The sequence below is a fragment of the Symphalangus syndactylus genome, chromosome 3, assembly GCF_028878055.3.
Source record: "Symphalangus syndactylus isolate Jambi chromosome 3, NHGRI_mSymSyn1-v2.1_pri, whole genome shotgun sequence".
NCBI lineage: Eukaryota > Metazoa > Chordata > Mammalia > Primates > Hylobatidae > Symphalangus > Symphalangus syndactylus.
This window is the reverse complement of record NC_072425.2, coordinates 30,949,856-30,973,321: the sequence shown is the minus strand read 5'-3', so window position 1 is coordinate 30,973,321 and position 23,466 is coordinate 30,949,856. Positions and strand designations below refer to the sequence as shown.

General features: G+C 49.0%; 1 protein-coding gene across 1 annotated transcript; it reads right to left on the bottom strand.

Annotated features, from left to right (window-relative positions):
- Positions 1–758: 758 nt before the first annotated feature.
- AMBP (alpha-1-microglobulin/bikunin precursor) lies at positions 759–17,862 on the bottom strand. The gene is made up of 10 exons (XM_055271373.2): positions 17,471–17,862; positions 15,947–16,089; positions 14,312–14,388; positions 13,373–13,489; positions 12,272–12,373; positions 10,312–10,358; positions 3,294–3,375; positions 2,051–2,218; positions 1,552–1,725; positions 759–899 (listed from the first exon to the last, which is right to left on the bottom strand). The coding sequence occupies exons 1-10, from the start codon at positions 17,585–17,587 to the stop codon at positions 871–873; spliced, it is 1,056 nt and encodes a 351-aa protein (XP_055127348.1). The 5' UTR covers positions 17,588–17,862; the 3' UTR covers positions 759–870.
- Positions 17,863–23,466: the final 5,604 nt, after the last annotated feature.

Sequence of the window (23,466 nt, the reverse complement as noted above, 5' to 3'; positions counted from 1 at the left end):
GATATTTATAAATCAGATGTTTGTAAAGCCCGTGTGTCTACACTGGAGTCTCCTGGAGTTGTGTTTTTGGGCCAAGTTTGTCCTGAGCTGCTCTAGACAGCCCACCTACTCCCTTTCCCAAGGGTGAGGAGAAGCCAGCTCAGACCAAGGGCTTCTGGCTCTGGGCCAGGGCCCAGCAGTTGCACTGGGCACAATGTGAAGGCCAGTGAGCACTTTGCTTCCAAGACAAAGGCCCAGGGGAAGGTCCCAGAGGATGGGCTCCCCAGGGCCATGCAGAGAAACAGCTGAGGCTTTCCAGCTCCGGGCAGCTGGTTCTGGGGATGTGGTTGCAGCTGAAGTAAAACTCTGGGGAGGTGTTTGTTTGGTACAGCAAAGGACAGGGGAATTATTTCAGGCCTTTGTGGGCGGTCTGCCCTGAGCTCCGTGGGCATAGCAGGGCACAATTATTTCTTCTGAGCCTGGGTCACTGATGACCCATCAAACCTCTCCCAGAGACAAGTCTCCAGAGCTTCTTCCTCCTTTCCTAGCCTTGTTAAAACAAAACAAAATAATCCCATTTTACACTATTGTAAATAGAACTTTGATTTGTTTCATAATTTGCATAGCCAATGTCATGTACTGAAGATAGTTCTATTATGTTTCCAACGCAGTTTTCACTTCTGGGGAAAGCTGGGGTTGTGTATGGCCCCACCCTGGCTTTTTCTCCCCTCCGCCACCCTGTTACACTTGTGATGACAATGAACAGTGAGGACACAGAATTTCAGGAGTTTACAATTTAGTTTTTATTTGGACCCAGGTTTCTTGGTGCTGCCTGCCACAGGACCCCGGGACAGACACTGGCCATCCTCTGACTTGCAGACCGGCCAGTTGTCAGTTGAAGCGCAGCAGCTCCTCATCCCCTGTGGACACAGAGAGACTCAGGGAGGGGGGTCTGTGGGCAGGGACACTCAGGGAAGGGAAGGCACCTGTCACCTGGGGCCAGGAACCTCTGCTTGCTGAATGATTTATCTCCAAATGGTATTCCACGAAATGATCAGATTTTTTTTTCCTCTTCTGGTTTACCGCAGGTGCCATTTTCCAGTGGGAAAATCAAGGCACAGATATCTTCAATGGTTGCTGTTCCCTGGAATGCTATTACTGTTACCATTGTATCGTTGTTATTATTAGTAGCAATTGCTGTTAGCTGAGTACTAACTCCGTGTCCGGTACTGGGAAGGCTGGGAGGCAGGTGCTTTGTCCCATTTTACAAGAGAATACTGACACTCAGATTGGCACTTGCTCAATGTTGCAGGCGCAGAATTAGAACCCAGCTCTGCCCCACTCCTCAGTCAGCCCTGCATACCCTCTGCCGGTGCCTGGCTAGAACTCCCCAAGACCCAATTCCAGCTGGGGTAATGCCCCAGGCTCAGCCCCATTTCAGAGAGTAGATGGGCTTCTTACCAGGTACAGAGTCCAGAACTCAGCTCTCCAGACACCTACTCTTCCCAGGGCTCGCCCACCTCAACTCCAACAGCCCCTCGGCCCAGCCTGGCACCCTACAGGGCTGCCTACCATCACCAGGGACACCGCAGTACTCTCTGCACTCCTTCTCTGAGTAGAACTTGTTCCCGTTGCCCTGGCAGCCACCGTAGCTGAAGAGGACGCACTTCCCCTTGACAGCATCAAATGCCCAGAGCTGGATGAAGGCTCGGCAGGGGCCCCGGACTATGGGGAGATTGCAGGCCGCTGTGGAGTGGAGAGAGGCATGGAACCTGAGAAACCCTTGTGACTGCTGATCGGTCATACATGAGACTGCTGAGCCAGAGGGCCCTGCTCATCTAGAACACCTCATCCCTCTTTGACAGATGGGGAAACTGGGGCCCACAGAAAGAAAATGATTTGCCCGAGGTCCTCCACATCCAAAGGTGGAATTCCTAAGATTTCAGGAAACCGCCTGGAGTTCTACCATTGGAATGTCCTCTGTTAGCTACCTTTTCAATTCTCAGGTGGTTTACTGGAGGGACAGGGTCTTGAGGGTGCAGAGTGCACAGGGGTGGGGGCCCGCACTCACCCACAGTTCGGCAGGTCTGCAGACACTCCTTTTCTGTGATGAAGTTGTTACCGTTGCCCATGCAGCCACCATACTGGAAAGTCTCACAGGCCATGGATGTGCCATTATAGAAATACCTGCTGGTCATTCCCATGCAGGGACCGGCTGAGTAGCCCAGCTGGCAGGAATCTAGGGAGGGGCAGACCAGCAGCACTGACCAAGTGTTGACTGTGTACCCATTATCAGGCTGGGCACTTGATATGCGCCATCTCATTTAATTTTCACTAAAAGGATTATCAATTCTTTTTAGATAAGCAAACTGACTCAGAGAGGTAAAGTAACTTGGCCGGGGTCACATAGAGCTAAGATTCAAAACCCTATCTCCAAAACCAATGCCCATTCCACTCCATGTCATGGGGAGTTCCCAGTGAACCACAGGCCCACTGTCCCCATGTATTAGTCTTGTCTGCCCCAGAACTCGGTAATAGTAGTTGACGTATCCACCAGCACCCGCACTGGCCAGCCTGCCCTTTTCACCAAGTCCCACCCACCCTGCCTTTGCTCCCATTGTTCCTTGCTCCCTGGAATGCCACCTCCATAAAACTTTACCTGGATGCCTGGACACAGTGTGAATTCCTCTTTATCCATGAAGTCCTCCTGATCCCCTCACCCCTCCAACCTCTCAGCTCCCCCTGCCCTTTAGCTGACCCTTCCTTTTGGGCCCATCACCTTCTCCCTTGGATGCCTCCCCCACTAGACCAGAAGTTCCAAAATGACGCAAGTGGTCTATGTGACCCTAGTGCCCAGCACAGGGCCTGGGGCAGAGCAGGGTTCAGTGTTTGCTGATCGAGTTGGAGAGGAAGTTGTTATGTCATGGACACTGTCAACTACACAAAGCATTCACATGTCCCTCCCTGACTTCCTCCTACAAGAGCCCTGATGTTCAGCCCCACAGGCTATTATCCCATAATATGGATGAGGAAACGAAGGCTAGGAGGCCACACAGTCATACAGACAGGGCAAGAACCAGCTTCTCATCATGGAGTTGACAGTTCTCAAGCCCAGGACGATGCCTCATGCTCGTCTCTGTCCCCACAACCCCCTATAGAGTGCAGAGTACTTGATTTGCCTTTTCTCAGTCCAGCCCTTGAGTCTCTAACAGATAAAGAGATTTCATAGTGTTAAGGGCAGCCAGGGTGAGCCAACTGTGGGCCCTTCCTTTCTGGAGTATTGCAGAGGGGGTGAAAAGGCAGGTGTTCATTACCTTCTTTCTTGGTGACTTCAGTTACCAGTTGCCCACCCCCTGATCCTTCCTCTTCTTGGGGTAGCACAGCCCTCCGGACTCTCTGCAGGGGAGAGAAAGAGAAGAAGCAGTTGCAGACTCCTTGCCACTATTGCTTTCCTGCACCCCTGGAATATATAGATGAACAACTTGCTTTGGGAATCAGGGTGTATGTAGGAACACAGCTCTTAGACTGGTTATAGGGCTGTTTTCCCAAAAGTATCAACCTGAATTCCTGAACAGGCATCAGAGGACAGATTTCTGATCTGAAATGAAATTCAAAACCATGAGGTATGACAATAGCCCCATATCCAACTTCCAGCTGAAGTGCCTAAAGGAATATAGTAATGAAAAAAGGGTACCTCCCAGAGTTGGAAATCAGGGGAGAGCAACACCCTCACACTGAAGATGTGAAAGCATTGTTGCACAACAGAGCACAGGTGCAACTGGTTTACAGGAAGGGCTGACCAGATCATCATTAGCTGCTTGCAGAAAAAAAAAAAAAAAAATCCAGAGAGAAAGAAGGGACCCTGAAACTGATCCTAACTCCTTGTTGTGGTGGTGGGGACTGCAGAGCAGGGCAGGCTGCCAAAGCTGTCAAGAGGGCCTCTGGGTATAGAATCCCTGAGGCAGGATCCCAGGGCAATTATAGAAGAGATGAGCAGCCCTGCCCACAGGTGAGACCTGGAACTTGAGAAAGTAGCTGTAGTAATCTCAAAATTTCCCATCTCCTTTTCAGGGGCAACAAAACACTGTGAAAACTGTCAGGGACTTTCACTGTCTTCCAGACCAGTCTTAAGCTGGTGGCATATAGGCTTTCCTTGATGAGGATAGAGAAATGGAGAAAAATCGTGGGACAAGTTAAATACTGCAGCTGCCAGAATTGGGTTGGGCTGAAGAAATACCCTTACTAAATGGGAGATATTCTGGATCTTCTGGAATTCAGGTCGATGGCAGTAAGAAACGGAAGAACACTTAAACCTTCCCTGAAATTCAAGATGACCTGCATCCAAAAAACAACAAAAAAAAGATGACATACATCCATATAACAGGAGCCAACAGTGATGGAAATGAATATGTGAAAGTTGAAAATTGCTGAACATTAAGGTGACGTTGAATTTAACCACACCGTAGAGATGATAAAGTGCAGTTTCCATGCTACAGGAAATAAATCCACATAATATGATTTCCAGGAGAGAAAATCAATATAGAAATAATAGAAGCAAACTTTTTGAGTTAAAGAAAGATTCGAGTTGCCCAATTATAGGGAAAAAGGGAATCAGGCAAAATTAGTGAAGAGCTCCTTCTTGGACATTCCTAGGGGCAAAGAATAAAGAGCCTGGTGGCCCTCAGAGTAAATGACAGCATTTAGCGACAGACGCCCCAGAGCAATATCTGAGGGTTTTAAGAGGGAAAAGCTTGTAACCCAGGGATCTTTCACTCATCCAAGCCACTGGCCATATGATATAACCACAGAAAGACATTCTCAGCCTTGCAAGGATTCAGACATTTGCCACCCATGTATCTTTCCTGAAAAAATTACTTGTAGAAATAGTCCCACCAATTAAGAAAGGAATCTCAATGCCAGAAATTAAAGATGTAATGTCAAAGAAATAATGATAAGGTATAAAGCCAATAAAATATAGGGTTTTACAATAAATAATTGCTAACATGGTTATGTGATTTGCTGGAAATATTTAGAAACAATTCTTTTAAAAAAAATAAAGGTAGAAAATATAAACAATTTCAGATCATATCCACAAAAACAGGTTTGGGGAAAAATCTGAAAGGATGAACATGGTGAGAAACAGGGGAAATCGAAGTGTGCTGTATTTCACTCTCTTGCAAGGGGAGTCATTAGCTTTGGTTTTATTCTTGACATTGATAAAGAAATACAGATTTAGTTGACATCTGGATTAAAAGAGCAGATTGAAACTCTCCTCTAGAGTTCTCGCCCCAATACCTAATATTTAGCAAAAAAAAAAAAATGAGTTTAAAAGCATAGCCCCAGCCCCCAAATTGTCATCAGTGTCACTCAAACAAGGAAAGGATCCCAACTTAAAGCCAAAAACTTTAAAACTGGAAACCAAGGAAAAAAACACAAGACATTTTGGAACTGAATAGAATGGCTTAGCTGTGCCCTCCAACCTCCAGGCCTGGTATGTCATCAGATTTATAATTCTTCCTAATACTTCTAAATCCAGAAGGAGAAAACTGAGGGGCACCCCATCCCCTTCCCTTCCTGTCAGAGGAGTAATGAACATGCCTTTTGGAGAGAAAGGAGTAAAAAGCAAAAATGGAGTTCACGGAATGGGAGGAATGGTAGTAAAAGTTCCAGGGCTATACAATTGAGTGCTCCAGGACACGTGGCCGTGGGATGGATTATATCACACCAGCCCACCTAGGGATAATGAGCCCCATCCAGAACATTCAGCAGTCCTTCTAAACAGAAGCAGAGGAAGGATGTTATGGATTGAACTGTGACCCCCAAAATTCATATACTGGGGTCCTAACCCCCCAGAACCTCAGAATGTGACCTTATTTGGAAATCAGATTGTTCAGATGCAATTAATTAAGATGAAGTTATTAGGGTGGACCCTAATCCAATATGAGTGGTGTCTTTATAAACGGGCGACTCGCACACATAGAGAACTCCCTGTGAAGATAAAGACAGGAATTGGGATGATGCTTTTAACAAGGCAAGGAACACCAGAGACTGCCAGCAAACCACCAGAGGCCATGGGAGAGGCACGGCACAGATTCTTTCTCGAAGCCCGCAGAAGGAACCAACCCTACCATCAACTTGATCTTGGACTTCCGGCCTCCAGAACTGTGAGACAGCAAATCTGTGTTGTTTAAATTCCCAGTTTGTGGTTCTCTGTTACGGCAGCCCCAGGAAACACACAGACGGTATTCAGACCCACATGTGCACCTCGGGGCAGCTCATTACCCCACCCCCACCCCCACCATTCCCTTGGACTTTACAAAAGTTGATGAACATAAAACACCCAGATCTTACACTAAAGTAGGATGGGGCTAGGGGGAGGTGGGATTGGGCTCAAATTTGATGGGAAGAGGGCCAAGGAGTAAATGACACCTCCCATTGTACCAGAACAAACAGAAAGTCTGGATAAAGCAAGATGCAAGTCTGGATAAAGAAGAAGCAAGATGAAGAGAAATGGTACAGAAACTACCCAAACCCACCACAGAAGTGAATAAATAAATAACCTGAATAAGAGAAAGAGCCTGGCTGTGGTGGACACCTTCATAAACTACCTGGATTTCCCTCAGCAATGGATGTACTTTCTCAGTCACCGGCAGTCCTACTGTCAGACAGCCCCCAGGGGTCAGCCCCTTTTGGGGACTGTGGCAGCTAAAGGAGCCATCTCACCCAAGATCATGCCCACCTCCCAACTGATCAACACAGGGGTATTAGGGCTCAGCCCCTTTGCAGCATCTTGGGACATCTCTGAAATGTCAGAGGTCCCTATAGTGTTGGCTGAGGCATTGTAACTGCATCGCAGCTGGACTGCTTCCTCTGCCCTATCCTGCCTTCATGCCTTCTGCCCTACAGGTGTTGGTCCTGGGGAACCCAACCTGTGATACCAGAAGAAAACAGAACTCAAGGAACAGAAGGAAATTCCTCAGTGCCTTCAAGCTATAGAATTACTTAATTAGAACATGCATTTATTTGCGCGCCTGTGTGTGTGTGTGTGTGTGTGTGTGTGTGTGTAGAGATGGGGTCTTGCTATGTTGCCCAGGCTGGTCTTGAACTCCTGGCCTCAAGCAGTCTTCCTGCCTCGGCCCCCCAGAGTGCTGGGCTTATACGCATGAGCAAAAACAACAGAATGAGATGAAAAGAGAAAATCCAAGCCTACAGAAACAAATTGAGAACCAAAACAACACAATTCAGAACCAGCAAATAAATTAGAAATAGAAATAGCAAAGAACAGAATGAAATGATGGTCTGCACAAAGGAATGACTGCTAAAAATGCAATGAATGTCACAGGAGAGAGACTAGTGATGATCCCAGTGAATGCAGATGGAAACGACAAAGAGATGAAAGCAACTGGGGAGAAACTAATAGATGTGGAAGGCAAAGATGCTCCCAGATGAGAGAACAAGTGTTCCCGAGGTAGCAAAACCCAACGAAAGGAAGGAAGATAAACTCAATGATATCAGCAGAGATTTCCCTCAAACGCAGAAGAAATGTAATCTGTATATGAAAAGAGAACATTGAATTCCAGGATGTGGTATTATTATTACTATTATTATTATTATTATTTTGAGACAGAGTCTTGCCCTGTCACACAGGCTGGAGTGCAGTGGCGCGATCACGGCTCACTGCAACCTCTGCCTCCCGGATTCAAGCGATTCTACTGCCTCAGCCTTCCAAGTAGCTGGGACTACAGGCCTGCACGACCACACCCGGCTAATTTTTGCATTTTTGGTAGAGATGGGGTTTCACCATGTTGGCCAGGATGGTATCAATCTCCTGACCTCGTGATCTGCCCGCCTCATCTCCCAAAGCGCTGGGATTACAGGCGTGAGCCACCACGCCTGGCTCAGGATGTATATTTTAAATAGAGACAAGGTCTCACTGTTGCCCAGGCTAGAGTACAGTGGCACCATCATAGCTCACTGTAACCTAGAACTCCTGGGCTCAAGCAATACTTCCTCCTCAGACTCCTGAGTTGCTGGGACTACAAGTGCCACCCACCCCACTGAGCTGGCTAATTTAAAAAACAAACAAACCAACAAACACACTTTTTGTAGAGATGGAATCTAGCTATGTTGCCCAGACTGGTCTCAAACTCCTGGTCTCAAGTGATCCTCCTGCCTCAGCTTCCCAAAGTGCTGAGATTACAGGAATGAGCCACTGCACCCAACTGCCAATAAATTTTTATGTAGAATTTTCAACATCAAGACAGGTTTTGTTAAGATGTTGATTTTAATGATAAAGTTTTCCCAGTTGCCTACAAAGAGAAGAGATATCACATGAGTCTCGGGCTTTTTCATAGCAATAACCAGCACTTGAGAACAATGGAGTAACATATACAAAGTTCTAAGGGAAGGAACACACAACCCGAGACTGTCGCACCCAAGCAAAATAGCATCAAATATGAAGGAAACTGACTGACCTTCTCAAACATGGGAGAATTCATGGACTGAAACACCCATGAACCCTCCTCAAAAACACCACCTGGCAAAGAAATGGCACTAATTAAGAGAATAATAGAAATAAATAACTCAGAAACAGAGATGCTGTGGTTATATTCACTACAGGTAAGAACAGAATCCACTAAAATATAGAACTACTCCTAAAAGATGGGATTATGGAGACAGAGAAGATGGGAATGGTATCGATCTAGACAACGTAAAAGACAAAAGAAAGAAGAGTTGCCACAGAGTTTCACTCTCAAAGAGAGTGCTCCTGTCTGTCTTTCAAGTCACAGAGACAATAAATGCACTCTTTAAAAAGATACAGTGATGGCAGCCTCTTAAATGTCTTTTCACAACCTTGACTTTAGAAGAATCTTTAGGACATAAATCCTCTTGTGAATAAATATTCATTTGAAGATCAAGCAGTCCACTTCAGTTTCTTAAAAAAAAAAAAAAAAAAAAAAAATCCAAAAGGCCAGGCACAGTGGCTCACGCCTGTAATCCCAGCACTTCGGGAGACCAAAGTGGATGGATCTCCTGAGGTCAGGAGTTCAAGACCAGCCTGGCCAACATGGCAAAACTCTGTCTCTACTGAAAAAAAAAATACAAAAATTAGCCAAGCGTGGTAGTGGGCACCTGTAATCCCAGCTACTCAGGAGGCTGAGGCAAGAGAATCACTTGAACCTGGGAGGCGGAGGTTGAAGTGAGCCAAGATCACGCGACTGCACTCCAGCCTGGGTGACAGAGTGGGACTCCGTCTCAATTAAAAAAAAAAAAAAATTCATGTGAAACCACAATTAGTGCTTTTAAAAATTAGAAATAGCACTTGTAATATAATCCCACTTAATAACAGTATATCTAACTTTGATCATCCATTTGTCCTTTTTTCTATAAGTCCTTTTGTCCATATGTGTGGCAAGAGACCAGAAACTGTGTGACTGCCGATAGTTTTCAGGTGGTGAGATTTAAAAAAAAAAAAAAAACTTATCTTTATACTTTTCTGCATTCCTTTAATTCTTCTTAATGACGATTTATTAGTTTTCTAAGATCAATGGTCATTTTCTTTTAAAATATAGGAGCAAATATCTAATGTGTTAACTGTTAATTCTACACAGGAACAGGGATATTTTGTCTTTTTGTGGTGGGGTTTATAGTTTTGCGATTTTCAAGAATATTTTTCTAAATAAAAATCATATATATTTATACACACATGTATATACACACACAGATATCTACCCATGTACATACATACATCAGTAGAATAGGATATATAATTTTCCAAATAATTAGAGAAAAGAGAATGAAGAAAGCGTAATCGATATGGCAAAATGCAAGAAAATAAAAGGGAAGCATAAGAAAGCCCCCAAAATCAGAAGGCAACATAGGAAAAGAGAAGGTTTGAGAAGCTGCTTGTTCTCAGGTTTGCTGATTTTTAGGGAAATCAATTGATTTCTTTTCATGCTGAGCATCATTATTTCATTATTGAGGATTGTTATTTCATTACTGAGTGTTTTACTTCTTTTAGATGCTTTTAGGCACTGTGCTAAGAACTTCTCTATATGTCATTAAATTCTACCACAAGCCTGGAAGGTAAGTGTAATTATCCTGTTTTGAAGATGAGAAAAGTGAGGTCCAGATGGATTGGCAACTAGTCCAGGTGGCAGAATCAAGATGGAGCCCCAGTGTGTCTGACTTCAACACTCATGGCCATCGCTGCCTTCTCTCACCCCCTCCCCATGACTCTGCCTCCCCCTGCAGCAGGATCAAGTGTGCAGCGTGCCTGGGGCAGAATGGGGTGGGATGGGGTGGGATGGGGTCGGGGGATGAGGCACTCACCGGGATTAAGATGGGCTCTGGTTCCTGCTCCCCAGGGACGCATTCACCTATAGGTCACAGAACAGGAGAGAGGAGTGAATAAGAGGACCAGGCTCAGGGGCCATCCTAGACCCAGATTTGTTTCTTTGGTGAGCATCGTGCTGGGAACTTGTCGTACCTTAGTCCACTTCATGAATAGTCCTGCCTGTGTGGCTTGCTCATGGCCATTCACTGGAAAAGCAACAGACTGGTGGCTGCACCATCATTACCATCTGTCCACTCCACCCCACCCCACTAGCATCATTTTATCAGCATCATGGAAAGAATAGCAATAGCTAACACTGACTGAGCATTTATGAGCACAGTGCTATTGTACTTAATGGTTTTATTGCATTGCCTTTTACAGCAACTTCTAAGGAAGGTGTTATTATGCCCAGTTGACATATGAGGGAAATGAGGCTCTGAGAGGTTGACTAGCCAGAGGCCACACAGCTAAGTTTGAATCCAGGTGCTCTTGATGGCAGCAGTGGGCCATCCGGAGTGGCCGCTGCCATCACACTGGCTGCAGTGGGGAGGCACGAGCATTGGTGGTTAGGAGTGACTGCAGAAGTGGCAGTGGTGGAGCTGGGACCCCTGTGGCTCCCATTCCTGGGGCAGGCAACTGTGCCACCCCCATCCTCATGCAGCCAGGTAGACCCCACTCCCAGGCCCAGAGCCTCTGTTGCTCCAGACTCTGGCCCCACCTTGCCATTCTCACCCACCGTCACTGCGGAGAGATCGTGGGGAGGAGGCTGACAGTCCCCGGAGCCCACCTCTGGGAGACCCCTGGAGCCTGCCACCCTGGGGGCCCTCACAATGGGGCTGGGCTGAGTCACCTGCCAACAGAGGAGCAATACAGTTGGGCAGAAAGGGCCCCTGAGGCAGAGCTTCCCATTCCAGGGTCTCCTCTCTGCTAGGAGCTGAACACTTATCAGAACACCTGGCTGCAGAAAGGAGCTGCCCACTGCAGGTCCCCTCCAAACTGTTCTATTGCTCAGTAAACCTCCCCTTCATCTCACTCACCCTACATTTGTCTGTTTACCTCATTATTTCTGGTCACAGGACAAGAACTTGGGACCCACCAAATGGCAAGGCTAACGGTAACACAAACAGGGCTGAAACATGCCCTTTGCTCACCACATTGCAGGTGAAAAGGAGGGAAAAGCTACAGCCCTCTGGGGAGCCCAGACCTGGGAGCTCCACAAGCCAGGACTGGAACTCCCTCTTTGGGGCCCAGCAGTTCCTGGCATCTCCGAGCTTCCAGGCACCACTCCATTCCCTGGTGCCAGCTGGGAAATCTGCTTGTGGTGCACCTGGTCCAGCCACACCCTTACAGAGTGCTGGCACCATGCCAGCACCTGGAGCTGCCCACCCCATGGCAGTAGCCAGCATGTTTGACTGCAGTGGCTGGACCCCACGCTCACTCAAACATCCCTTGCCGCTTCATGCCTGAGTTGCCGTCTCCCTTGGAGGTGTGGGATCCAGGCCAGTAGCATGAGCCAAGCACAGTCTACCAGGCCAAGTGGGTGGAACAAGCCCAGCAGGCCCAAGCAAAACTCAGGCAAAGGCACCACTGGCCACAGAGGTTTCCAGCCAGAAAAGCAATGCCCCAAAGATTCCGTAACACTCTGATTCCTGAGCCCATGCTCTTAATCCCAAAACTCTTTCGCCTCCTAAGAGGTATCTGTGGATTCTGGCTACAACCTCCCTGAGACACATGGCAGTAGATCAGCACTGAATGGGTTCTAGTCTAAGCTCTGCTAGGAATAAGCTCTGAGACTTGGAGCTAATCCATTGGCTTCCTGATTCACTATGGAGGGGAGGCTGTGGCCCCTCTTTATCTCAGAGGATTGTAGTAAGGACCCAGGGGGCTGGGATGGTCTCTGGCACCCACAAGGGATGAAGAGGGGACAGGAATTTGAGGTGGAGGGGTGCTATATACCTCGGTCAGCCATGATGAAGATGGAGTCCTCAGGGATGCCGACACCCTGGGCAACCACTCTGAAGTCCTGCAGGAGGGTCTCCCTCAGCTGCGGCGCCCGCCCTGTAAGGAGGAAGCAGAGGAGACGCCTAGAACCACCAGGTGCTTTGAGTGGAAGGGCCTGAAATGATTTTGCCCAGTGATTTTCACTTAGGGAAAATTTGAAAACTATTGATGCAGTTTAATCTATTTGATACACTGAAGGAAAGACAGGCTCCCAAGAGGAAGAGGGGTCCCTCCCAAGTTCCCACCCCAGGTCTCCTGAGTCCCCACAAAGGACTCCTCCCTTTTTTTTTTTTTTTTTTTTTTTGAGACGGAATCTCGCTCTGTCGCCTAGGCTGGAGTGCAGTGGCGTGATCTCAGCTCACTGCAAGCTCCGCCTCCTGGGTTCACGCCATTCTCCTGCCTCAGCCTCCCGAGTAGCTGGGACTACAGGCACCATGCCACCATGCCTGGCTAATGTTTTGTATTTTCAGTAGAGACGGGGTTTCACCATGTTAGCCAGGATGGTCTTGATCCCCCCGCCCTTTTTTTTTCTTTTTTTGAGACAGGGTCTTGCTCTGTTGCCCAGGCTGAAATGCAGTGGCACAATCATGGTTCATTGCAGCCTCAAATTCCTGGGCTCAAGTGACCTTCCTGCCTAAGCCTCCTGAGTAGCTGGGACTGCAGGCACATGCACTATGCCCAGCTAATTCTTTAATTTTTCGTAGAGATGCAGTCTCAGTATATTGCCCAAGGTGGTCTCAAACTCCTGGCCTCAAGCAATCCTCTTGCCTTGTCCTCTCAAAGCGTTGGGATTACATGTGTGAGCCACAGCACCCAGCCCCCACTGGTTCTTTTAAGGGCCTGGAGGCTCTGTAATTCTCTGGGCCTGGAATTTTAGAGATCAAAAAAAGAGAATTTCACCGCCTCCAGGGAGACTCAGTGATTGTATCTGTCTCCAAATTGGAGTTTTGTCAGAAGGAAAAAGCAAAACTCCCTGCCCTTACCCACTCCACTGTCCATAAGTCAATGTCCTCCCCCCCTCAACTCCAATGGGCACATCTAGTAATGAGCCTTTACCATAGAGCTTGGCAGTAATGGTGGGTCCATGATGGCGGCTGAATTTCTTGGTCAGGAAAATGGCATACTCATCATAGTTGGTGTGGACCACATAGGACTCCATGGTTATGTTCCATTCTGCATGGGAGGTGCAGGCAGACCAAAGGGATCAGTGGTCAGTAGACTCTTCTAGCTGGAGGTCCGTCACCTGTTTACTCACACAACATCTCCTCATCCATCCGTCTATCCACGCATGCCTTCCATATCTCCATTTATCAATTCATCCATATTCAGTCTCTCCCTATCCACCCATCTATCTCCTCCATGTAGTCACATTAATTCATCCACCATCACTCAATCCATCTATCCTCTCCATACATCAATCCATCTCCCTTCCTTCCTTCGTTCCTTCCTTTCTTCTTTCCACTATCACTCCATCAATTTATCATCAGGTAACTGACTGATTGACTCATTTATCCTTAGATATATTCAGTTACCAATCATTTGTTCATTCATCCATCTATCTAGCCAAACATTCACATATTCAGCCCTAACACAATTGTTTGGCACATGGAGCATATTCAACAAACATTTTCTGAACTAACAAATAAACTCATTTCCAAATCCCTCTCTCACTTAGCATCATGTACACTGTACATGGTAGATGCTTAGTAAATTTTTATCAGCTGATAGCAGGTGCCTAAGAAGACATGAAGACTGGTGAAATCAGCACCATCACCCTACTCTGGGCATGGGCACCAGGGGGGGCCAGGGAAGGAGAGAGGGAAGGGGAGGAGGAGAGGAGGAGAAGGAGAAGGAAGAGGAGGAGTTGTTTGGGGGAAGGCTAGATGACATCTCAGCTAAATGGGAGGAAAGGTTACAGAGGCAGAGGGAGCTGAGGACATCAAGGTATTTTTAAGCAAAGGAGAGAATGCGCGTGTCTCTTTCCACTCCACTTACTGGATTTACGATAGAGAAACTTTCCATCAGTATCTGTTTTCTCATAAGCTCCAGACGTCTCCTCACAGACACCTTTCCTAGAAATGAACAAATCAAAAGGAAGGTCACTCTTGGTAGAGATCTTGGTCCTGACTCAACCCTCCTGCAGGGCTCTTTCCAAATGCCTTGGTTTTGGGGAGTTTGTTTGTGTGTTTTTGTTTGCTTTTTAATTCGGAAATGAACATTTCCAAATGTCTTGTTTAATCCTCACACTAGCCCTGAGAGACCCCCATTTTCCATATGATGGAGGGACACAGAAGAAGAGACAAATCCATGCCATCCTCCTGGCAAATCCAGCACTAAAGCCGCCTTCCTTAATCAAAGCTACACATTATACTGAGGCAGGAGGAGCTGGAGTGATGAATTCCTGCACTCATCCATGTATTGTTCTGGGTCTCTCTTGCCCCAGTTTTCTCATTTATAAAATGGGGATCATGATGGTTTCTACCTCACATGGTTAGTGTGAGGATCAACTGACACATATGTAAAGAACTTGGAGGAAGCACTATATATGAATCAGCTATTATTGTTACAATGAGCACTATTTATCCAATGGATATTTATTGGGCAGCACCTATGTGGCAAGCCCTGTGCTACATGGCAGGGATACATGAGAGAGCAAGACAGACCCCATCCCCTGGGGTTCCTGGAGCTTGCAATTGCGTGGGTCAGGCAGGCAGGCAGGCGAGAGGCAGATGCAATCAATGTGAGAAGTACCACATGGGGGTAAGTGTGAGGTCCTCTTCGGGCACAAAGAAGGGCATGTAACCTGAACCTGGGTGTCTGGGAGGGCTTTCTGGAGGAGGTGACATGAAACCTGAGTTCTGAAGAATCCACAGGAACTAATTAGCCCAGGGAAGTGAGGAGAGGTGCTCCCAGTAAAAGGAACATCAGGTGCAAGGACCTGGAGGCATGAGAGTTCCAGAACCGAAAGAAGGTCCACATGAGTAGGACTCAGAGTACATGGCAGAGTGTGTGGCAGGGAGTTCTGGGCACTGGGAGGGTCCTGGAAAGCCACATCAAGAGTTTGAATCTTACTCCCAGGGCATTGGGGAGTCATGGAAGGGTCTCAAGCAGATGTGACTTTTCAAAAGGTCTTTCTGGTTACTGGGTGAAGAGTGGATGGGGTGGAAGGGTGGAGATCAGAGGTGGGGAAAAAGTAGAGAGGTTGTGGCAGACAACCAGGAAAGAAAGGGAGGTGGCTTGGACCAGGGTGGTGGCAGTGGAAAGGGGAGAAGTGAACAGGTTGGGGGGATTTAGGAGGAGAATGGGCAGGACTTGATGATGGGTGACAGGGGAGAAAGGAGCCCGGTTCCCAGGTTGGGTCCCTTGGGAGGCTGAAGTGCCCACACTGGGCTAAGGAATGCCCAAGGGGGAGGAGCAGTTTGCAGAACAGGCACAGTGCTGGGACACTGCCCTCGAGGAACAGGACACCTGAAAGGGGCCGTCCTGGTGGAGGAGAGTAGAGGGATCTGGGGTTCAGCGGGAAGGTCCTGGCTGGAAGCAGAGATCTGCAACTTCCCAGGATGGACAGGGCTGGGAAGGTTGTAGGTCTCTGGGTCTCTCTCAGCTTTCCGGCCCCACCACAATGCTCACCGCCAGCGAGTGCTCGTCATGCTGATCTCCGCCTCTGTAGCGCCCTCTCTGAGCACCAGCGTGCTCACTGTCATCCTGTCCATGATCTTCTTCAGCCAGGGGCAGGTGGAACCGATGGCCAGGTTGTACCACTTCCCATAGATCTAGGAGGCAGGTGAGCTCTGGGGGTCTGCATCAGTCTCAGACCTCAAAGCATACCTGGCTGACATCTGCTGCCAGCCTTCCACCACCACCTCTTCCTCCTCCTCTTCCTCCTCTTCCTCCTCCTCCTCCTCCTCCTTCTCCTCCTTGAAATGACTTATCCTTTTAAGGGATAATGTCTTACGACTAATCAGAGGCCACACATCTTCAAGGGAGGACAGTTCCCTAACAGTGGCGTTTCAGGCATCACAGCGAGCCCAGGAAGCAGGTGTGCAGCTGGGGTCCCAACCTGCCCTGCAGAAGGGCTAACTCTCTCGAGATGTGGGATCTGTCCATAGCTCCATCAACCACTGCTCCCCAAGACCTGGAGTCCTGTCTTTTACTCCTCCAATGATGGGGTGTTCCCCACCTCTCAAGGCAGCCCACAGCCCCATGTTAGGAAGTATTTCAAAAGTATAATGAAAGTGATGGGGTCATTCAGGATGGGCCTGCTTCCTCTTCCTCCTGAAAGTGCGTGGGACATCTGAAGGAGCCCTCAGGCTCCTGCGGAACAGGCCAATGTGCCCCAAACCCTTTGTGTCCCAGACTGCCACAGGGACCTGCTCCTCATTGTCCCTCTGCCACAACCTTTCCTTGTCCCTAAAAGTAAACAAAACCCACATGACACCACAGCTAGAAGGTTCTGAGACCCTTCATACAGACATGGAGACAGCCCCAGGTTGGCAAGGGTCTGCTTAAAGCCACCCCGGGATTTAGGGCAGAGTGGGGGCTGGAAGGCAGCTCTGGCACTCCACACTCACAGGAGAGTGTCCTGCCCCAGTTCAGGTCTCTCCTTGTGCTCAAGCCTCTGAATGTCCCCCAACCCCAATCTCTGTCCTGCTTCACCTCTTGCCCCACATGCCCAACCCGAAAGCTGCTGGCCACATGACCACCCTGTGCCACCCCAGGTGTCTGTCCACAGTCAGGCCGGGATGTGGGCAGGGGACACAAGAAGAACTAAGGGAAAGATGCCACAGAGAGAGGGGAGTCATTAGAGAAGGAAGGGCTGGGAGGTCTGGGCAAAGTTAGGTGCCTGCCCGGGGGCTGCAGGGCAGCGGCAGGCAGGACAAAGCCTTCTCCGGAGCGGGTTCCCATTAACACAAGGGTTCCCCTTGGAGCCCACGAGGACAGTGCAGAAGGTGAGGACGTTTGACTCATAGCATGTCAGCCAAGAGGCCCACGGAATGGCAGGGGATAGAGTTGTACCTTCAAAGGATCCCATAATCCCAGATGATCTGAGTGGAAGCCTGAGACCCTGAGACAGGCAGCACTTGCCCAGCAGGCCCCATCTGCCTGGACTCCCCATCACCACATCCACCCCACCACAGAGAGCGGCAGCCCTACCCGAGAGATATTGAAGTTTTCCTGCACTTGGATGTCAGCGGGCGGCGTCGGCACAGGGCCAGCGCTCACTGCCAGGCAGGTGCTCAGCAGCAAGAGCAGGGCCCCGAGGCTCCTCATGGCTCTGGGCTCCTCGGCCTTGGTGTATCCCACAGGCTCAGTCTAGCAACAGAAGGGCCACTGCCTCCCTGCAACAGGGTAGCTGTGAACTGAGGCTGGGGAAGGGGCCTGTGGCTTGTAATTGACCTCAGTGTTTGCCCTGCTCAGCTGGGGCCAATTACAGCCCTAAGGCCAGCTCTGATCGATCCCTGTAGCCTGGCTGGGGTCAGCAGTACCAAGAGGCCGGGGTGGCTGCTTCAGAAGAGGCATTGGCCAAGCACAATAGGGCTCTGGGGCACCAGGGTTGGGCTCCGCCTCCCAAAAGTCCCCGACAGTTTCCCCACCTGCCACTGGGGGCATGCGAGGATGGGGAGCGACCTGGCCTTTCTGCTGAGTCATGCCATCTGGACCTCACAGCCGGTGAGCCAGCAGGTCAAGCCTGATTGGGCCCATTTCTCACAGGAAAAAACTGAGGCCCAAGGAGAGGAAGTGGCTTGCCAGAGACCTCAGGGAAGTCTATGGGCAGAGCCAAGATCAGAACCCAGGTATCCTGTCTCCCGAGTTCCTTCTCCAGCCCCCAGGCTTGCCCCAGCCTTTGCAAATAATAGAGACATTAACAATGATGAATGTCACGAGCTTCTATTCACTGAGCACCTGCTATGTGCTGGCTGTGTTCCAGGCACTTTACACGTGCCACAGGTGTCCGGTGAATCCCCACAACAAGCTTATGAAGTAGGCACTATTTGTCCCCTTTACAGGCAGAGGAGTTGAGTCTCCAAGAAGTGCAGCGACTTGCCCAGTATCCCTCAGCCGGGAGTGGAGTAGCTGGGAAAGGCGTGGTAGAGACCACGGACGTGGGAGCCAGGCAGCCTACAGTGGCACTCACTGCTGTGTGACCTTGGGCAAGTCACTTTACCTCTCAGTGCCTTGGTTTCCTCATCTGTAAATGAGGATAATAATAGTTCCTAGCTCCTAGCATTGTTGAGTGAGCACTTGCGATGCGCTAGGACAGTACACAGCATAGAGTAAGAGCTGAGTGTTTGTGGTGGGTTGAACAGTGCCCCCTCCAGAATCCATGTGCATCCCAAACCGCAGAATGAACCTGATTTGCAGGTGTGATTAGATAGATGAGGTTTAACTGGATGACAGGTGTTCTAAATCCAATGACCAGTATCTTTATAAAAGAATGGCGAGGGAAACTTAGACACAGGGATACAGGGACACAGAGAGAAGCATGGGGAAGATGTGGCGTGAAGCCAGAGGCAGAGATGGGAGGGACGCAGCGACAATTCAAAGATCACCAAGGATTGATGGCAGCCACCAAAAGCTAGCAAAAGGCAAGGAAGGACTTTTCCCCAGAGCCTTCAAAAGGAACATGGCTCTACTGAAAACTTGGTCTCAGGTGTCTGACCTCCAGTGCTGAGAGAAAACACATTTCCTAGCAGCCCTAGGAAACTAATACAGTAGTTATTAAACTTAAGGTTTTATTTATTTATTATTTTGAGACGGATTTTCACTCTTGTCGCCCAGGCTGGAGTGCAGTGGTGCGATCTCGGCTCACTGCAACCTCCACCTTCTGGGCTCAAGTGATTCTTGTGCCTCAGCCTCCCGAGTAGCTGAGATTACAAGTGCCCACCACCACGCCTGGCTAATTTTTGTATTTTTAGTGGAGACAGCGTTTCACCACATTGGCCAGGCTGGTCTCTAACTCCTGACCTCAGGCGATCCTCTCACCTCAGCCTCCCAAAGTGCTGGGATTACAGGCGTGAGCCACTGCACCCAGCCCAAATTTAAAATTTTAAATGAGAACTTTTTAAAACCCAGGTCAGTTGTCTGTGAGCTCACACTCTTGCCAGCAATACCACAGGCCTCTCTATGAATTTCCCTTCTCCAGTGGTCAAAGCTACTGTCCTTACTTCCTCCCTGCTTTTGGCATGGAACATTCCAGACTCTCAGCCACCTCTCTTCTAGAGCTGGGAATGACCCCTTCGGGCAGGCAATCCCAAAAATAAGACCGCTGCTTATGTGAGAATCAAAGGATTCCCCCGTGTAGTCAGTACAGAAACAAATGGTGTATCATGTCCCTTCTGTAAGATTCAGTCAGTACATCCCTCTTTCACTGGTATCCAGAACAAAAGTGTGCTTCTATTCATAAATGTGTTTCCTTTGCTCCGTCACCCTAACCTTGGCCAGTGATTAGATTCCCTTCTTGCTTTGGCTGCTAGGAAGCTCAAAGCCATGATGTAAGTTTAAGCACAGTTACTGTCTTGGTTTAGCTTTCTGGGACAGTTATCTTCGTGTTCGTTGTGTTCACAAAGCTTCTCAGTCTTTGATGTTTTAGTTAATGATGGTAGTGAGGAGGTGGTAGCCCCCAACTTCTCCTTGTTCTGCATGATATTGGAGGTGTCTTTCCCTTGCTAAAGATCACTTTCCTTATCTGTGAATGGAAGAAAACAGTTCTTGTTCTGTCTGTCAAGAGGCCAAGAGAGACGATGTGTGGGGAGGTGTTCTGTAAACTGTCCACTGTCTTACCTGTGTGGTGGTTCAGGGTGTCTACCTTTGGAGGAGGCAGGCCTGGTACAAGAATAAATAAATAACAATGAACCATTAATAGGAATAAAATCATCCTACTAAGCCTACTTACAGTGCACCAAGATGGCTCGCTGACCTTTGTGTTGGGTCTGCATGACTACGGTTATCAACCCCATGGTCCAGATGGGAAGCCTGAGACGCGCAGGGGTGGAGAAGCCCCAGTCTTAGCCTCTCTTGGACAGGGCTGTTCATTCAGTCGCACAGCCTCTCCTGGGGGTGGGGAGAGGCCCAGAGGATAAGTCCAGGATATTGATCTCTTCTCCTGCCTCCAGGAATGTTTGTGCTCCTGAGATTATTAACCAGAGCAAACAGGGAGAGTAAAGGCTGCCAAGGGCCACTTGGACTTTTGACTGCTTTTTAAAAATTAACCTTGGGACACAAGGTTGCAAGACCAACAGTGGTCAGAGAGCTGCTGCCCCCTCTTCCCCTTCTGGCTGCGGGGGTGGGAGGATGGAGGCTCTGGGGTCCCTGCCCTCCTAGGGGGCCCAGGGGTCTAAGAGTCCATGGGAATTGCTAGGTTCTGAAACCATTTGGTTGTGGGGGAGGGTCTTGCCCCTCACAGGAGACCTCAGAGCCTCAGGGGTGCCCAGTGCAATACAGAATAGAGGCCTCGATTTTCAGATGCACATACTGGGGCTCAGGGAGGGGATGGGACTTGGTCAAGGTCACCCAGTGTGTGGCCGAGTTGGGGCCAGATAGGCCTGACTGTGGCACCCAGGCTCTCCCCTCATCATTTATTCTTGTGTCTACTTGTTCTTTTGCCAAATACGCACTCCATGCTTGGTGCTGAGGACAGGATGGGCATATGACAGGCCTCCCAGAGCTCCCTCGAGGCCTGGGGTTGGGAAACAGACGAGGTGAGAAGACGATAAGACAGGATGGTTGCTGCAGTGATCGGGGAAGCAGAGGCCAGGACAGGGGAGTCGGACTCCAAGAGTAGGAGTGAGCCAGACAACAGTGCAGGGAGGTGGGTGCATGGGGGAGGGGAGTGGGTTCCAGGCACAGGGAACAGCAATTGCAAAGGCTTTGAGGAAGAAAATAGAAAATTATTTTAATTTTTATCCAAAAAATACAAATAAATCCACAGGTCTGGAGCTTGGGGACAGAAGGGAGTGGTGAGAGTGAGGCTGGGGAGGTGGCTGAGGTCCAGTAGGTGGGATCATGTTGCTGGGCCAAGGGGTGTTGCTTGGGAGTGCACAGGGGGCGCTGGTGGGTTTTCAGAAGTCAAGGCCAACCAGATTAGTAATCAGGAGAGATCAATCAGGAGGTAACGTAAGCTGGAGACCCAGGAAAGCAACTCCTTCGGAGATTTTACAGGAAGAAGGAAGGGGCCGGGCCAGGGCACTAGGACCCAGTGACTGGACCCGCAGGGACATCAGGGACATTGACTGGGACTCAGACCAGAGGGTGTGGTCAAGGTTTGAGTCCTCCTCTGCCAATGGTGGAACGATAAGATGACTTTCTCCGTGACAGGAGGCCTTGCCTCCAATGTCTGACCTTGCTCAATTTCCACGGCCTGGTGCCTCAGCCTGTCCACTTAGGGTCCCCATGGCGTAGCTGGAGGTGCACAGCACCCATAACTCCATGACTGGTGATGTGGAGGAGTGTTCTCACTGCCCTGTGACTTCTAGGCATTGTTACTCATCCCTACACCTCCGTCCCAAAGAGCAAGTCCACCCAGAGACTTGAGTCTGAGTCCTTGTGGCTTGCTGGGGGACAATGGGGCAGTCACTTCCCTCCAAGGCTTCAGAGCTGACATAATAACTGAATGAGGGTCACTTGTGAAAATGCACCCCAAGTGTGTAGATTCATAGGACCCCTGTCATCATAGGCACTTCGTACCGCACGTGCTCCAGCTAAGGACTCCATACATTGCTGGAACTGCACTAAGGTGTGAACTTCCCTTGTCCACCAGGGGGCAGCAGAGAACTTCCAGAAAGAACCACCAGGGTTTGCTCACAGATTGTTCTGTACAGATGGAGACAGAGGCCAGGAGCAAAGGCTCAAAGAGGTACAACGCGGGTTTGCGCCCAGGCTTCATTGCCCCAAGCCTACTTAAAATCCCCTGGTGAGTGTAAAACATTTAGCCTCTACCTTGCCCATCCCTACCCTGCTAGAGAGCTTGATGCTTGGTTGGGGCCCTTAAAAAAAAAATTATTTTGCTGGGGAACCAGAATTGGGTGCAGTTGCTGCAGACCACGAAGGCTACTATAACTTTACTAAGTTCTTACTGTCTGCCAAGTCTACGCAGAGCACTACAAGAGCATGTCGTTCTAAATCCTCTATTAAGAATCCCTTTGGAGTGGAGTGGCTCAGGCCCAGCACTGTGCTGGGTGCATAATAGGTGCTCAGCCAACAGTGCTGACTAACTTACTCAGAACCATGGGAGAGATTTAGTTCAGATCCCAAGAAGGACCACCCACGCAGAAGACAGCTGAGGGAGACTGGGGAATTGGACTCACCACATCCAAAACCCCTTAACCTTATGTTCAATGAACGAGCAAAGGAAGGAATGACTGGGCTCTCAATGGCAAAATTTATAAAGCAAAGACCCCTTGCTCTGTGGTGGCTTGTCCTTGAGTCATCAAATTTGAGTTTGTCTGTGTATTATGGCCTGGAGTACCCCCAAGGCATTGTCTGGCATGCTGTGACGATTAAGCTGCTGAACTTTATATCCAGACAGACCTGGGTTCCAGTCATGACTGCAACCCTTTCCTGCCTGTTTGATCTTAGCTAAGTGATTTCATCTTTCTTTCTCTTCTGTTAAATGGGGTTAATATGAGCTCATATGGGTGTATGAGAATTAAACGATGAGAAGCATGTCATGTCCTTGCTCCTTGGAGAGAGCTTTGTCAATAATAAACGTTGGCCCTGGGTCGGGGTGCCCTTAGATGTTATCAATCCAGGTTCCTGATTGCAGGAGTGGGTGGCTTAGCCTGGAGAAGCACTCCTGCCCTTATAATCTTTGGAGCTCAGAGTGTCTTTGAGATCAGAGCGCCCTGGGGACAGAGCTTGTGGCCCAGGATCTAGCTCCTTTTGCACCCCTGAGGAAAGGGTTACCAAAGAATAAACTTCCAAAGGCCTTGTCTGTGTCCAGGAAGGGGACGCAGGCATATTCCTGCTTGTTGCAGGCCAATCTTATTGTCCATTGAAGCAGGACCTCCAGGGACCTGCCCCAACTCCTGGCTGACCGAGTTGATGCAACCCAGCATCTCTGCAAGGACTAAATTGCTCTTTCCTGAAACCACGAGGCAAGCTGAGCTCTCTGGAAATTCCCACCGGCCTTTCTTCAGTGAAGACAAATGGAT